Source organism: Hippocampus guttulatus, chromosome 21 (genome assembly GCF_054856545.1).
Source record: "Hippocampus guttulatus isolate MCC_2025c chromosome 21, RoL_Hgut_1.0, whole genome shotgun sequence".
Lineage (NCBI taxonomy): Eukaryota > Metazoa > Chordata > Actinopteri > Syngnathiformes > Syngnathidae > Hippocampus > Hippocampus guttulatus.
This window is the reverse complement of record NC_141281.1, coordinates 2,040,013-2,057,694: the sequence shown is the minus strand read 5'-3', so window position 1 is coordinate 2,057,694 and position 17,682 is coordinate 2,040,013. Positions and strand designations below refer to the sequence as shown.

Genomic DNA, 17,682 nt, shown 5'->3' with positions numbered 1-17,682 from the left:
GACTGTAAGATCAATCGATCGTCAACTCTCATTATTTTGTGATGGTCCCTTCCGCCATCTTGCGCGGTGGGCCTCAATTACATTGACTGTGCAAGTGTGAATGTGAGTCTCAATATTTTTTTTTCCGATATGTACTCCCGTGATAGCTTGGGTAAAACTTTAGAACGTATTTTCTCAACACGCCGTTAGCCGTAAACAAAATAAACAAGTAGAAAATGTATGGACAGTACTGTGCATACTGTGGTGTCAGTGTGTTAGGTACAGCGGATATCAAAAGTATGCACACCCGTTTTCAAATGCCAGTATTTCCATTATTTCCTATGGGGAAAAAATCATTTTGAGATTTGTGTATCATTTGTTTTTCTTCGAGTGAATTATGCAGTCTGCACTCTCATGTGTTGTCATTGCATCATCCATGGATGTCGGAGCTTTTGTCTCCTCACCTCAGCCCGTCCCTCCTGCTTTTCACTCCACCCTCCCCTCCCCACCTCGCCAACCCCCGTCAAGTGCTTTTGTGCGCCGTGACTTTCCGACGGGGGTTATCTGAGCGCGGACAGTATGCCTCGCTCTGGCAACGGGAACCTCAGTTTCCACGGCAACTTTATAATTGTTTTGGACGGGGTCCAAGCGCCACTGGACGTCGTGGCGTTATTGATGTCAAAAGAAACGCGTATGAAATGAGGAGAGGTGGAGGGCGTCCATATGGTTCCGTACGCGCTCTCACGCAAGGCCATTTTACTCTTTTTTCTGGGAGAGTGTTTTCCTCCTATTTCTGTCTTTAATTCTGTTTAAAAAATATATGTCTTCATTTTTCCCTCTTTTTTAAAAAAATATTTTTGATCTTCTTACATCCAGCATGCTAGTGCCTTTTGCAGTCCTCCCCCTGCCTCACCCGGACCACAAGGTCATTGTGGCATGTCTGGGCCGAGTATGGCGGCCTTATTGAAGACAATGTGCCTCCATCACAGCGTGTTACAAATGTGAATAAGCGCGACGGCACCCAAAAGCGTTCCATCATGAATCTTTTCATTGGAAGTCACATCGTTCTCATTTGCGTTTTGACAAGGGGCAGTGCTTGTCACTCTAACCATATTATCACACACACACACACACACACACACACACACACACACACACACACACACACACACACACACACGCACACACACGCACACACACAAACGCAGCACAACCACCACGCTGCAAGACTCAGGCCTTGGTGCCAGGTCCGACCCACCACATAATTTTTCGTGGCCCAGTAAACCAAATTATGTCTTCTTCATGTTTCTGGCTGAAAGGTTTTGTCATTTTAATTTTGATCGGATATCTGTCTGAAAATTACAGATTTTTCTTTCCTTTTTATATCAATTTCAGCCATTATTTTGAAAACCCACTTTGGTGTCAAACTAAACATAAAACAAGGAGCATTTAACGTTGCACATTTAAAATTGCTGGATTCATGCTAAAGCCATATCCCTTACAGCAATGGATATTTGAACACCAATGGGGCAGCAACGAAGGAAGACATGTAATATAACAGGCCTTCTTGTCATTCCTTTATTCTCTGTGAAGCACAACTGATATGACTGTGTTGAGGAGCTCCGACCGCCTCCAATTAAAAAGTCTTTTCTAATTATATTTTATTTTCTCTTCTTTTTTTTTTAATGCAAAGGTCACTATTATAGAGTGCCGTTTTCTCTTCATACATGACGAAAATCCTCACATATTTTGTCTGTTATTTTTTGGAGAGGGGGGGTGAGGGGGTAAATTTGGAAAACATTAAGGGCATTTCCATTCGTTTCAATGGGGAAAAATGATTTGTCATGTACGTGATCACATTGAACATTTTTTTTTGTTCAAAATTCCTAAACTAATGCAACAAATATGACATGATCTTTTCTAATCTAATTTCTTAGCATGGGCAGTTCTTTGCACACTTTTACCAAAATTGGTTTGATAAAAAAGGATTTCCTCATTTGTATTAATTTCGTGATTGTCTTCTGCTCGATCATGATATATTTGTCAATTGATTAACTTTGAATGAATGATTAATTCTAAGTAATAACATTCTGCATTTGTAAAAATAAATAAATTTTAAAAATGTTTTTTATTCTTAATTTTTTAAAATGAAATGATTGATAATTATGGTTGATGAAAATTGTTATTATTAATCCTTTCATGTGCCAATGATGATAACCTGGAACAAGACAACATGAAAAGCTGTCCACTGTAGTGGCCGCTGTCCCTCAAAGGGTTAAAACAATTTTACGCACATTTTATTTCCAGCATCTCCAAATCAATTGTATCAATAAATCAATCAATTGTCACCCTTTAGGGCAAAAAGCGTGTCCACCCCGTCATAGTGAAGAACCCAAAACGCAAGATCTGAATATGTTGCTTTGTTCTTGTATTCTTTTCAATACTGTGCTCTCTCCTGTGTTTGAAACATCAACCAACATTGAAAATGTGCTCTTTTTCCTTAATCCAAACGCTCCCCCCACCCACCTCCGCACCCTTCCCTCAATCCTTTTCCCGGCTTAATTTATGACCTGCGAGGCATAACCCGTGGAGTGAGAAGTGAGTGAGACTGGTGTGAAAGCCCTGAATAGAGTCGTGCCAACAGGCCGTCCAAAACAAGACCAAAAATAAATAAATAAATAAATAAAGAGGCACCACAGCTGTTTTGGAGACAAACATCAAGTCGCGTCTTCTGTGCGGAATTCACTCTCTGGCTGGCACTCACGCTGACTTTATTTTGTAAACGGCAGGATCACGTTACGTTTACGGCGATGGAAAACTTCAGCGATGTGTGCTTTGTGAGATGAGACGCTTTATTTAGCATGTGGGATACGAAATGCTAAAAACAGGGAATGAGCGTCTCTTTTATTTACATTGTGACTGATGCGTTGCCTTCTCGATCCATTTCAAAGTGGAAAAGCGCCACAAATTGTTGTCTGGATTTGGTCGAGTCATTCGCAATGCGAGCCCGAAGGCGCTTTGATGTCAATTTCAGTCGACGGTAGAGGGCAGTAAAGGATAACATGTTTGCGCCCTGTGACGAATGAAAAATCATTAACCCGCTTAATTCACAAACGCAATATTCATCATAATATCGTGTTTTGATGAATCGAAGCGCACAAATTGTGGCCTAGAGTTTCGCTTTAAAAATGATTTGTAGCTAGATCTTGAATTACTTTTGACGAACTACCAAGACGAATTCCAAAGATTTCTTCATATTTCCTTCATCGACTTGAGTGGTTTATAGACAAAACAAAGACCAGTTTCTCCGCGTTCTAATTCTTTTATTAGCTGAGGAGCCACAGTGTTCTAAAACAACGATTGTCAACTTATTCTGGATGTCAACGCTTGGAACTGTGCATCACGATCATTTATTCAGCACTGTGTCATTGTGTGCCACGACCACCAGCGTTGTAAAGTGATACCAACACAAAAAAACGATGAACACAATGTGCTCAGTTAAATGTTATTTTTTCTGGAAAGGAGAAATAGTACAGGGATCCCTTGCCACTTTGGACTTCTTTTGCGGCTTCAGTGTTTCGCGTTTTTTTTTTTTTAAATTTATTTAAAAAAAAAAAGTAAATTAAATACAGGCAATATCGGCAGCCATATTGTGGAAACAAAGAGCTGACGTGACTCCGAAGGGTTTGTGCACGCCTGTCCTCTACTGTACACGCCCACTCAAACGAGGCGCGTGATTGGTTCCCAGTGCGACATCGACCAATGAGAGCGCAAGTGGACTGACCCCGTCAACTGATTGGTAGCATTTTCCCTTGTCTCACATAGTGTAGCTTCGTGTTGTGTTTGCGATAACATTTTGGGATTCGTTAAGCGCTATGCCGCGCGCCCAACAATGCGCCCTGTGCGGGAGAATGTAAGCCTGCTCGTCGGAAATGGCACCATCAACAGGGACACATTGCGTTCGCAGCCTTGACCGGGTCGGCGGAGCCTTATTTTGAAGGTTTCCCGACCCGGTCAGCTGGTTTTTTTTTGTTGTTTATTTTTTTAAGACTCATCACAAAGAAGCAGTGACAGTTTAGATGAGGGCCGAAGTGACAGCCGCAACTGTCAGCACAATGAGAGTTTTTTTTCCTCACCCAAAAAAACCCCCAAACACTATTGTCTGATAAAAAAAAAAAAAAGAAATCTGAAACCTATATCAACTAATAAGAAGACAAGATGAATATCATCATGCTACTCATCACCATCTTTTTCTCCAATTTACAGTCCAAAATGAAAGAGATTTTCCTCCTTACCAATACCTTTTTTCTGCGAGGTTGTATCATTGCCATCTGCAAATCATGATCCATCCTTAAATTCTAGAGATCTCAAAAGTGTTTTTCCAAGCCGGCCTCGTGTGCCCCTCCTGTTGAGGACCGGTGGTCGTGGTTCTGGGTAAAGAGGGGGGGGGGGGCAGGTTGTTCTGAGGCCCACTTTGTACCTCTCCAGGCTCGTCTTCCAGGTTCCTTTACCCTTTGAGGGTGTCATAACTGTGGCCTGCGTAACACGGCTGACTGCCGATGGCGCTCCGTGGCACTTGATGGGGGCCTCCCTCCCGGGGCCCCTTGTAAATTCCACACCGGTGAAGAGGCGGGTGCATGCATTATGGCTTCCAGAATGTAGAGGGTGCTCCAAGTCCACGTTTGAGAAGCAGAGGGACTGAAGCCCCCCCCCCTCCCCCCTTCGCTGCTGACAGCAAGTGAAATCTGTGCTTTGTCCTCTCGTTGTATGAAATAATACAAAACAAATGCGAAGCCGCAGAACCTGCAGCTGTTGCAATGACATACAGTTGACTGTAGCTTATGTATGGATGGTTTTTTTTTTTTTTGGTGCGTGTGTGTGGGTGTAAAATGGAACAATGCGGCGTTAACAGCACGAGAACAATCCCCCACACCTGGTACTCACCTCTCGGGCGGACACGATGCCATGCTGGCATGCCGTAAAACTCCTTTGTGGAAAAACACCGTCATGCTGAGGCTGATTCAAAAAAAAAAAAGGGAAAGGGAAAATAGGATTTTTGTTGTTTTTTTTTTTGGAGGCGAAAATAGGACTTGTGCATGCGGCAAATCAGATTTTTTTAAACAATGCAATCAAATCTTTAACCCTTGATATAAGCAGTCAAGAAAAAAAAAGATTCGCTCAAGGTATATTTATATAAGAAAATATTCAGTTAAAGGTATGCATTATTAATTTTAAAGATAAAGTACAGTTAAGAGCAATAATGAACTTATTCTTTTTTTTAATGTTTAGGTTAAAAAAAAATCACAACGTATTTATATTTTGAAATATTTTAAAAGCGGTAGTAAAAAGAAATTCTGAATTGAATTATCGCCCAGTATAAAACAATTATGAATAATGGTTAATGGTGAAATATTCAGAATAATTGTGAATTTGCATTTCGACATGAATTTACAGAATTGTTTTTATATCATCATGATTGAAACCGCATATTTTGTATCATTGTGGTATATTTCAAATCCTGCCAGATTAGTTGATAAATGGAACATCATTAAAATGCCATTAAATATAAAATCCCGTACATAGAAATGAAAATCATACAATTGCACAAATTCATTGTCAGTCATATTTTTCCTCCTTTGTTCATATGCGTGCCAAAAGTTTTTCTCGTGTGTGTTGAACCTGGACTGGCCCAACGCACACATTCACACACTCGATTGGTGCGAGGTTCAAAGGTCACGGCGCTTTGGGGCTGTGGGCCGCCCTCAGCTAACGTGAGTTGCCGGAGCACGCTTGCGGTGTGCACAATGCTCCTCTGTTCTCTGGCTAAAACACACACACACACACGCACACACACACACACACACACTTCAATGTTAATCTCATATTCCATGCTGGTTTAATAGCTTTTTTTTGTTTGGTTTTGTGTTAAAAAATTAACACTACAACTACTACAATGCTGCTGAGTATCCTCGCTGCTTTCCACATTCACTTCTCTGTACGATGTATGTATACAAATATAGTTAGTCAAAAATTATACGTTAAAAAAAAAAAGCTCTGCGAACTTTTCCCTGAGCCTCCTCAACAACCTGCAAATTCAATTCATTAAACAGAGATGCTGTCACATGGGTAAAAAAAAAACAAAAAAATCCCGAATGCAGCCCGTTGATCAAATATATCAAAACCGGCGTGTGTAGACAGTGGAATGCATGAAGAATGTTGAGCTCCATCCCTCTGCGGCGTTGACGGCCGGCATCCATCTCGTGCTAATATCCCTTAATCGGATTCACTTGGCCGCACAGTTGCCTGTTGGAGCGCCTTCGCGCATGATGGATGCTGTTGTCAGAAACGCCAAGGTCAATATGTCCCGCCCCAAAAAAAAATTTATATACAGTATATATATATACGCAAGAGCGGCTGGATAGCTCAGTTGGTAAGGCATCGGTTTGGCATATGGGAGACGGTGGTTCGGATTCGAACCACATAATGAGCACATAACACCATCCAGTGTGGGTCCTTGGGCAAGATCCTTCACGCTAATGCCTACCTCATACAAAGATGAGAGACAGTAAAATGAATGACATGCCGGCTCAGACGTTGCCCGGCCAAACAAGGTCTGCGTCAGGTGCTGGGGAACCAGAGCACCTTGATGAAAAATGGGCTACTGGAACAAAGCGAAGATGGGCGAGATGCGATAACATGGCTCTGTTGGAATGCTACTACTCAAGCAACCCTAGTCAGAGGGGTTACATGCAGAGAATGTGGGCTAAATGGTTACTTCGAAACCCACAGTCACGGTTGACCACGAAACAACTAGTAGCTCAGTGTTCCAACATCCACAAACGGCAACTGCTGTCACAACTTGAGATTGATGAGGTACAACGCAGGATCCATGGTGAAGGGCCCCAGGCTGCCAGATCAGAGGAGGAGGTCATACCAGAGATTAGGAGGCAAGCCCCAATGAAAGCAGATGATGAGATTGGGAGGCCAGCCCCAATGAATGAAATGCTGAGCGAGGCAGCAACTGACCTGAAAGCTGGGCAACCTAGAAACCGATTACAACGGCTATGTGAAGTACCACCGGAAAGTGTGAATGCAGCACTGAGGGCGACCTACCATAACGATCACGGAAACCAATGAGCTGATATACGCTTCAGCATCAGTGATCCTTGAGATGCTTGGCTATAAGAGCAACCATGGAAGCCATGAGATACGTTACCCACCATGGAAAAGACGGTTGAAGGCTAAGATCAAGGCGGCTCGGAAAGATGTGAGTCAATTGACTGAGGCCCAGAGAGGTGTGATGAAAAGGCCGATACCCGAGAGGTACATCCAGATGACCATACCTGAAGCACACGAAACTGCTAAACAAAGGCTCCAAGCCTTGTCCAGCCGCCTAAAGCGGTACACGAAAGAGAATGAGGCCAGACGAATAAACAGGCTGTTCGCAACACAACCTGCAAAAGTGTACGCTCAGTGGCAGGGTCCTAACAACAGAGCTGACCCACCAAGACTGGAAACTGAAAGGTACTGGAAAGGCATATGGGAGAAGGAGGTTGCACATAACAGCAGTGCACAATGGCTGGTGACCCTGAGAGAGGAGCACAGCAACCTCCCTGAACAGAACCCAGTTACCATAACAGTGGCAGACATACAGGAAAGAGTCTCAGATATGAAGAACTGGACAGCACCAGGCCCGGACATGGTCCACACCTACTGGCTAAAGAAACTCACAGCACTCCATGAGCGCCTAGCAGCACAAATGAACCAGCTGCTGAGGGATGGGACTCACCCAGGATGGCTAACCGAAGGGCGAACGATCCTGATCATGAAGGATCCCTCAAAGGGTGCAGTCCCATCCAACTATCGGCCAATAACCTGTCTCTCCACAACATGGAAGCTCATGTCAGGCATCATTGCGACTAAGATAAGTGGACACATGGATCAATACATGAGCGAAGAACAGAAGGGCATTGGTAGAGATACCAGAGGAGCCAAACATCAGCTCCTGGTTGACAGAACAGTCGCACAAGACTGCAGGTCCTGACGTACCAACCTGTGCACAGCCTGGATTGATTACAAGAAAGCCTATGACTCGATGCCACATACATGGATCACTGAATGCTTGGAGTTGTATAAGGTGAACAGGACCCTAAGAGCCTTCGTTGCGAACTCGATGAGGATGTGGAAAACCACACTTGAAGCCAATGGCAAGCCACTTACCCAAGTGTCCATCAAATGTGGCATATACCAAGATGATGCACTCTCCCCACTGCTGTTCTGCATAGGACTGAACCCCCTAAGCCACGTAATCACCAAGACAGGCTATGGATACCGCCTCAGAAATGGAGCTACAATCAGTCACCTCCTCTACATGGATGACATAAAGCTGTATGCTAAGAGCAAAAGTGTTGGATTTATTATTTTTAGTAATCATACATTCGCATATTATTCGATTGATTCTCGCAAAGGCTATTTATGCTCGCAAAGAAGAATGCTTCTGCTTGCCATGATAATTTGATTTTGCTTGCAAAGAAGAACGCTTATGCTTGCAATCATTAGTTGCCTTTGCCTGCAATGAAGAACGCTTATGCTTTCAATAAAGATATATCCTTCATTAGTTGACTTTGCCTGCAATGAAGAACGCTTATGCTTTCAATAAAGATATATCCTTTATTATTTACTCACATCTGTAATCATTACATATTCTTCATTATGTACTCACTTTTATAATCAAGAACGCTTGGTGCACTGTGTGAAAGGTTAGGGACGCAACCACCTTTCCGAGGACGTGGTTGGGAAGAGATAACTGTTAAGACTAAACAGTGAGCAAGGGTGAACAGTGAATGGAGACATCAACACCAGCTGCAACGTGATGTTTTTGTGACATTTGCACACTTGTACGTAAATTGCACTCACATACACACAAATAGTCAAACAAGTTCAGTGTGTGTTCAACAGCCCCCACCCTTTAGGTTGGACACACCTATGTAGTAGCTTTCCCAATAAATGAGGAGGGAAGGGGGAGATCGTGAGGGGTGACGTGCCGAGAACTGAAACCGAATGCTTCTCCTCGTTCCCTCCTGGTACCAGAATCGAGTCTCCTGTCTCCTCCTTGTGTTTTATTCCTGAGTGTCAAATTGGATTAATTAACCTGACATTTTTGGGGGCTCGTCCGGGATCGCAACATACCTGACGCCTCCAGAGGCTGAGTCGAGGACCAGGAAGACCGTGGCCACGGCAAAAACACCCTTTCCGGGACTGGGTTTCGGCTCCTCGTCTGGGGGCTGAGGGTTGAAGCGAATCCAGAGGAGAGAGGACTACTCTTGGTGGTAAGTAGGGCGGCGGTGTCCTGTACGTACTTAAACTCCGCTTAAACACTCTAGGTGAGTGTTTGCGCGCCGGGTTTGTAAAGACGGAGGTCGGGTGGTCTTTAAACCTGTTTTTAATTGAAACCCTCTCTGAGAGGGGTTTGTTGAGAAGGGACTCTTTCAACGTTGATTGAGTGATTGCGCGCCGGCAAAGAAAAGACGTGGTCTTTTTAAGCCGCAAAGCCCTGAGCCATACTAGTCCCTATCAGGCATATAAACCGGCAAGTCTCATAAACTGGTGAGGGCGACGGTGTCCTGCACGTGCTTAAACTCCGTGTGTAAATAATGTGTATTAAACTCCGGGTGTAAATAATGTGTATATAGTGCGTTACCTCGGGTGAAGGTAGTCGGATAAAAGCTAATTAAATGCGCATAAATGAATGACTGTGTAACTGTGTGAGTGGAGGTTCGCTACCTCATCTGAACAGGACATTTGTTGTGGCGACTATCTGAGGAAGCAGATGCAAGAATTTCCCGCCACCTTGGTGGTAGAAGGTTGGAAATTACCTCAGTCGGAGAAATTGCCACCCTGTTCAAGGGAAAAGTCAGCCTAGTTACCCTAGGTAAATCGCTGACTCTCAAAATTTCTCAAATTCTCAAAGTTCCACCACCAAGTTCACAATGGGGTTGCAAAATAGTAAGACCGTGGAGAAAGGGGATCCCAAAATGAAGTTAACATGTAAGGACTGGAGATTCGTAGAGAGCCAATGTCCTTCGAAGATAAAACATTTAGATACGTGGATAGAAAAATACAATTTCGCTGGCCAGCTGAATACACAAACGTTGATGCGCCTGCAGGATAATATTAGATCTATGTGCAAGAATGACAAAAAGAAAATGTATAAGGATGGGTTTGGAGACATTGATTTCTGGGTGTCCTTGGCTGAAAAGAGGCGGAAAGTGAAAGTAAAGAGGGGTTTAGAGAAAGTGGGAAAAGGGGATTGTGTAAGTGAGTTTGAACATGAAAAGAATGAGGGAAACGTTATGTTTCACAGGAGAGAGGATGATGAATCGGGTCCGGTAGGTATACTGACAGGGGGAAAACAGAAAGTAGAAAGAGAGAATGCGTTGGAGCAGAAAGAAGAAAGAGAAAATGCGTTGGAGATGGCATCCACAAATACTGTTGTTACACCATCATTATATCCAACTCTTCCGACATCTCCTCCTTTTCCACCATCCCCTCCACCCTCTTACAGAGGGGGCCATCCGATGGCCACCAGGGGAAAAGGAGATTTGGGAGTGGAATTTTCAAAAAATTGGGGTAGTGTTTTTTCCCCTGTTGCGACGAAGGTTGACTCATCCGGGAGGGAGGTACGAGACGCTTTTCCCATGATTGAGGTTGCAAATCCAAACATAAAAGATGAGTCGCCTGTCATTCTTGTTTATAGAACATGGACACAAGAAGATGTTAAAAAAGCCGTAGATGGCATTACATCACATAAAATTGATGTGGTACAATTCGTCCATGAAATGGAGGATCTGCGAAAATCATATCATCTAAATGGAGCTGAGATGCAACAAGTTTGGATGGCGGCTTTGCGGGGTGATTGGCATAGTGTAAGGGGAGGTTGGGACCCCAAGCAGGGGGGCATGATACTTCCTCATGATAGCAGTGAATTGACAAATAGGGTTCGGGATCTGGCAGAACGCACGCAGGATAGATATAAGCAGAGAGCAAATTATACTACCATCAGTAGGGCGAAACAAAAAGAAGGTGAATCTTTTGAGGAGTATCGCACCAGAATGACTGCCTGCTTTAAGGCCAACAGTGGTATTCTTGAAGACCACACTCCGGGCAGTGTTTTTCAAGAACAGTTGAAAAACGTTCTCCATGCCCACTCTAATAGTTCCATTCGACAATGGATTGACAAACACTGGGTTGACAAACCAACTGGTAGTCTTGAGCAGTATATAAACCAGGCACTGCAAGCTGAGAGAATTTTGCAAGAAAAAACTAAGAGACCCAACAGCTTCCTTATGAGAAAAGAACTGATGTACAAAGGGCGTGGCCGTGGGGCTGACAATGACAACAAGGGCCGCCATCGGAGCAGAGGAATGTCAAAAATGAGACGAGAGACAGGTCCGAGGGAGAAGGTTTGTTGGTGTTGTGGAGAGACAGGACACATTTCCCGTGACTGTCCCAATAATAAATTTGCGAGTGCATGACTAGACATGCCTGGGTCTCAGCAAGAGATAACAACTCATGACGCAGATGAGGAGTTAGAGGTGGCGCTCAATCTGCAGGAGATTTCGGCTCTGACTTCTGTTAACCCTGAAGTAACATTGATGGTAAATGGTAAACAACTAACATTTCTGTGTGATTTCGGAGCCTGCCAGACAGCTTGCGGGGACCCTTTTCCTGGTGCCACCATCTTTAAACAGAGGTTTGTTAGATCAGCTAGCGGCATGCTCACCGTAGCTTTGGAGACTGACCCAGTGTGGATCAGAGATCCACAAGGGGAGACTTGTAGAATGTCGGTGTTATTGATGCCCCAGTGTCCTATCAATTTACTGGGGAGAGATGATTTACTTTTGCTGGGATTGTCTTTAGTCCCGTCACCGGCAGGTGTCATAGAAATAAAGAGGCGACATGAAATAAAAATGGCTAACATCAATGTGATAAAAGGCAGACCCTCCGTCCTTTTGTATTACACATTGGACTTACCGAATAAGTTACCTTCGCTAACCTGCGATACGCTCCTGTCCGAGGGGCTCCTGCACATTGGCAAGCTGGAGGAGAAAATGGAGTGTGACTCCTTGCATATTGTATTGTGGCGTAAGCGCACAGAGGGTCACAACTCAGACTATGAAAGAGCCCTAAATTGAGCTACATCTGCTAAGATAACAATCGACTATTTGTATTTTGATGGTGTTTCTACTGTGGCTGCAGGGGTACGGCTCTCGGCAAAGTTACAATCACTCTACAAGGAACGGTTTGTCCCCCATATTTCTTTGTACAAGGCGCATGGGGTGGAGTGGTCCAGCATGGGACCCTTCGTCCAGAAAGGGCAAGTGATGTCTGATTGGATGCCAGACGGGGGAGGTTTGGAGTATAGTGCAACAGCTGAGGTATACAGGAAACCACTATTTTGGACTGTTCAGGTCGAAGAAGGTACACACCTTTATTGATTTGAGGATGATCTTCCTCATTTGCTCTTAACCACAGATGAAGGAGAGTTTTTGCAGAAGGTACCGGATGTTTTATGGTCTACAAGTCCTTCGGATGTTGGTTTGATAAAAGGAGCGCTCCCTGTTCAGATAAGACTGAAAAGCGAATATAGGCCTTGTGTGAGGCAATACCCTTTAAAATCAGATGCACGTGAGGGAACCAGACCAGTAATTAGTGATTTGATCAGGGCAGGAGTAATAGCGGAGTGTAATGATTCGCCGTGTAATACTCCCATTTTTCCTGTTAAGAAAGCACCTCCCTCCGTGGGGTGGCGATTGATTCTTGATTTGCAGGCGGTGAATTCAGCTGTAATTCAAAGAGCACCTTGTGTGCCAGACCCACACACACTTTTGAATAGTTTAGATCCTGATGCAATGGTGTTTACTGTGGTAGATATTAGTAATGCATTCTTTTCCGTACCGGTTGATACAGAGAGTCAATTTTGGTTTGCGTTCACATTTGAAGGTAAAACATATACCTTTACGCGATTACCTCAGGGGTATTGTGAAAGCCCAACAATTTATTCCCAGATGATGGCCGCCAGCATGTCGAAATTCGTTCCTCCCGGAGGGAGCCAAATATTAGTCTATGTGGATGATGTCCTAGTAGCCTCACCTAATCTAGATGCTTGCAAGACAGACACTCTAGCGTTATTCAATCATTTAGCTCAGGAGGGTCACAAGGTCAGTAAGAACAAGCTGCAGTTGTGTAAGGAACAAGTAAAATACTTGGGACACAGTCTCAGTAAATCGGGTCAAACTATTTTGGAGAGTAGGAAGGCAACTGTTTTGCAAGCACCGAAACCACGGACAAAGAGACAAATGATGTCCTTTTTGGGATTGACTAATTATTGCAGGGGATGGATTCCAAATTATGCGGAGATAGTCGCCCCTCTGTCTAAATTGATGTATGAAAAGGACCTGAAGATGACATCATTACTACATTGGACAACAGAGGCGGAAGATGCTTTCTGTGAAATTAAACACATGCTAACGTCGAATTTGGCTTTAGCGTTGCCCGACTACTCAAAGCCGTTCATTCAGATGGTTGACTGTCGGGATGTGTACATGACGTCTGTTTTATCTCAACAACATGGAGATAAGCTAAGACCAATCGCTTACTTCTCAAGTAGGCTAGACAGTGTGGCTTGTGCACTTCCCCACTGTGTCAGAGCTGTAGTTGCGGCGTCTATGGCAGTAATATGCAGTTCCCATATTGTGCTATTTCACACTTTAATACTGAAAGTACCACATGCAGTTGCCACCCTGCTTCTGCAGACAAACATGACTTTTTTGTCCCGAGCGAGAAATTTGTCTTGTCTAGCGATATTGCTGTCTCAGCCGCATCTCACCTTGGAGAGGTGCACTACTTTGAATCCAGCCACACTGTTGCCACTTCCTGAGGATGGTGATCGACATGATTGTCAGGAACTGGCGGAACAAACTACAAAATGTAGGATTGATTTGAGTGATCAGCCATTACAAACGGGGGAAGTCGTTTTTGTTGATGGTTCATCGAAAAAGAACACTTATGGAAAAACGCAGACGGGATATGCTGTGGTAACTGCAGACAAAATATTAAAGGCCGAACCTTTACCGCCACATTACTCGGCTCAAGCTGCGGAATTGGTGGCGTTAACTGAAGCATGCAAACTGATGGCGAATAAGATTGTTACTGTATTTACGGACAGTCAGTATGCGTTTTCTACATGTCACGTATTTGCACAATACTGGAAAAATAGGGGGATGGTAAGTTCCACGGGGAAACCTGTCACACATGCGGAACTTCTATCAAATTTGCTGAATGCTGTTCAGTTACCACAGCAGATCGCCATATGTAAGTGCATGGCGCATTCCTCAGGCATCGATTACATCACTCTTGGAAATGCTTTTGCAGACAAAGCAGCGAGAGATGCCGCCTCTAAACCCTTTTTGGCAATTGTTGATTGTAAACAACAAGATAATATTTTGCGAAATGATATCTTATTTGATATGCAGCAACAAAGTCCAATCAGTGAACAGAAAATGTGGGGGAAGAGGGGGGCTACGTTGCAGGATAGGATTTATGTCAGCACTGACAAAAAAACTATTTTGCCAAAAAACCTTTTTAAGTGGGCTGCTGTATTAAGTCATGGGTCATCACATGTTTCGGCGAGAGCAATGGTGTCTCTGGTTGAGAAACATTTCACAGCTTATGGGTTTAACCTATATTCAACTACCTTTTGTAGGGCCTGTCTAATTTGCGCTCAGCATAATTCTCAGGGAAATTTGCGTCCGAGACGGGGTCAATTTCCTAGGGCTACATACCCGTTTCAGAGGTTACACATGGATTTCATTGAATTGAGCAAAAGTGAAGGGAAGCGATATTGTCTGGTCATTATCGATGCTTTTTCGAAATGGGTTGAAAATTTTCCTACAAAACACCCAGATGCTTTGACGGTGGCTAAAGCTTTGTGTAAGGATATTATACCTCGATATGGTATCCCTGAGACCATCTACAGTGATAATGGTACATATTTCGTGAACAAAATCATTGATAAAATAGGGCAATTGTTTCATATAAACCTTAGACACCATTGTTCATACCATCCGCAATCTGCTGGGTTGGTGGAGAGGATGAATTCTACGATTAAAAACAGGTTAAAGAAATGCATGGTTGAGACCCACAGACCGTGGACGCAGTGTATAGATTTGGTTAAACTATATATAAATATTACGGGTGTAGCGGCTCCGTCGCCATTTGAAATTTTGTTTGGGAGACCATACAAATTACCGTTTTTTTCCACACAATGGGAATTAGATAATGAGGCTAATTTGGCTGATTACATGAGAAAGACAAAGCACATTCATATAGTGCCCGTAGTTATGGTCGGGGTTATATATGGTATTTGACATGCAAAACTAGGGATTGGACGAATCTAGTTGCTGAAACAGGGACGAATTGGCATAAATGGACCACAGACAGCTGTGCGAGGAAATTGAGGCCTTTAATACAAATGGTCCACGTTGCTGTGGGCATACAAGTGACCATACGAACTCTTCAAGGTTTTTCTTGCGACTCGAAACCGTGTTTGATGTTTTATCTGAGCCCCTATGGGGGGAAATGCCCCTACTTTGTGATAAAGTTGTGTGTTTCCCCCAGCCTGGCGAGACCCATTCAGGCGGTGGATAATTTCTCTCAGTCACATGGTCTTCACAGGGTGAATGGTGTTACGGTAAAATTGAAAAGCGACATAACTACAGATGATAAAATTTTGTCAATAACCGGGGTTTCTCAAACCGGGAATAACTGGTTATTGTTAATGGAGCATGCTTCCTCCCTGGTAAATTATAGCTGTGTTACCTGTATGGGGCCGAGACCGCTGTTACGAATAATTCCTACATTACTACCCGATCGTTGTTTTCTGGAAATAATGACAAGGAGAAATCCAGTCTATTCTTGTCGTCAATGGCACATTACGTACCCTCTGACTAAAGCTGTGTCGGTTACACCAATTTTTTCAACGAAGGTGGCGCGCGCGAATTTTACTTGTATCAGGGTAGCTGGGGGTAGGCGGTCAGTGGGGTTTCTGGACTCCAGTTGGTGTCAGGCCATCTTTAATGTTGCGGTGCCCCTTGTTCCTAGAGGTGATGTGTGGTGGTGGTGTGGGGGAAATAAGCTTTTTGATACTTTAAAGGGTGCTAGCGGTGTTTGTGCGTTGGTATCACTGCTTTTGCCAGTAACTGTGTTTCCATCAACAGCGGAGGATATACAAGGCTGCGTTATCGTCGATGACGGAGAATAGCCTTCTCCGGTTCCGGCGTGACGCCTCCTGGAGGGATGGCGATCACACCTATATAGATGCAATTGGGGTTCCTCGTGGCGTGCCAGATGAGTATAAGTTGGTTAACCAGATTGCTGCCGGTTGGGAATCCATTTTCATTTGGGTTACCCCTAATAAGAATGTTGACAGGATCAACTACCTCCACTACAATGTCCAGAAGCTCGGAAATTTTACTGAGGAAGCCGTTTTGGCTATAAAAGAGCAATTGGCGGCCACCTCCCTGATGGCGTTTCAGAACCGCATAGCGGTTGATATGCTCTTGGCAGAGACCAATGGAGTATGTGCGATGTTTGGTGACCAGTGTTGTACGTTCATACCTAAGAACACCGCGCCTGATGGCGCCCTCACCAAGGCCATTGAAGGCCTCCGCACCCTGAATCGCAAAATAAGGGCCCATTCCGGCGTGAATACGTCCTTCTGGGTGGAGTGGTGGCATAAGGCCTTCGGAGAGTACAAGGATTTGGTGTTTTATGTACTAATCTGTTTTTCTCTTTTTGCAGCTGTCTTGACGTTGTGTGGATGCTGTTGCATTCCCTGTATCAGAGTGCTGCTTATCCGGCTTATTACTACGGCTGTTGCGCCCACGACGTCTAAAGTGAATGAAATGTATCCTCTGTTGTTGTTTGATGGCAGTGATTCTGAGGTTGATTATGCCTCTTCGGGTGATGACGTCATTTCGCTTCGGCATCAGGGGGTCATAGATGATTTTTAGTCGTTTTGCTCCCCGCCCCTAGATGTAACTATGTTTGCGTGTGCGCATATTATTCGATTGATTCTCGCAAAGGCTATTTATGCTCGCAAAGAAGAATGCTTCTGCTTGCCATGATAATTTGATTTTGCTTGCAAAGAAGAACGCTTATGCTTGCAATCATTAGTTGCCTTTGCCTGCAATGAAGAACGCTTATGCTTTCAATAAAGATATATCCTTCATTAGTTGACTTTGCCTGCAACGAAGAACGCTTATGTTTTCAATAAAGATATATCCTTTATTATTTACTCACATCTATAATCATTACATATTCTTCATTATGTACTCACTTTTATAATCAAGAATGCTTGGTGCACTGTGTGAAAGGTTAGGGACACAACCACCTTTCCGAGGACGTGGTTGGGAAGAGATAACTGTTAAGACTAAACAGTGAGCAAGGGTGAACAGTGAATGGAGACATCAACACCAGCTGCAACGTGATGTTTTTGTGACATTTGCACACATGTACGTAAATTGCACTCACATACACACACATAGTCAAACAAGTTCAGTGTGTGTTCAACAGCCCCCACCCTTTAGGTTGGACACACCTATGTAGTAGCTTTCCCAATAAATGAGGAGGGAAGGGGGAGAT

The 17,682-nt window shown here is 43.9% G+C and overlaps 1 protein-coding gene across 1 annotated transcript; it reads left to right on the top strand.

Annotated features, from left to right (window-relative positions):
- Positions 1-11,519: 11,519 nt before the first annotated feature.
- LOC147186670 (syncytin-1-like) lies at positions 11,520-16,933 on the top strand. Its single transcript, XM_086102561.1, has 7 exons — positions 11,520-11,636; positions 12,309-12,416; positions 12,514-12,536; positions 15,658-16,071; positions 16,141-16,271; positions 16,387-16,789; positions 16,840-16,933. The coding sequence occupies exons 1-7, from the start codon at positions 11,520-11,522 to the stop codon at positions 16,931-16,933; spliced, it is 1,290 nt and encodes a 429-aa protein (XP_085958687.1).
- The last annotated feature ends 749 nt before the right edge of the window (positions 16,934-17,682 follow it).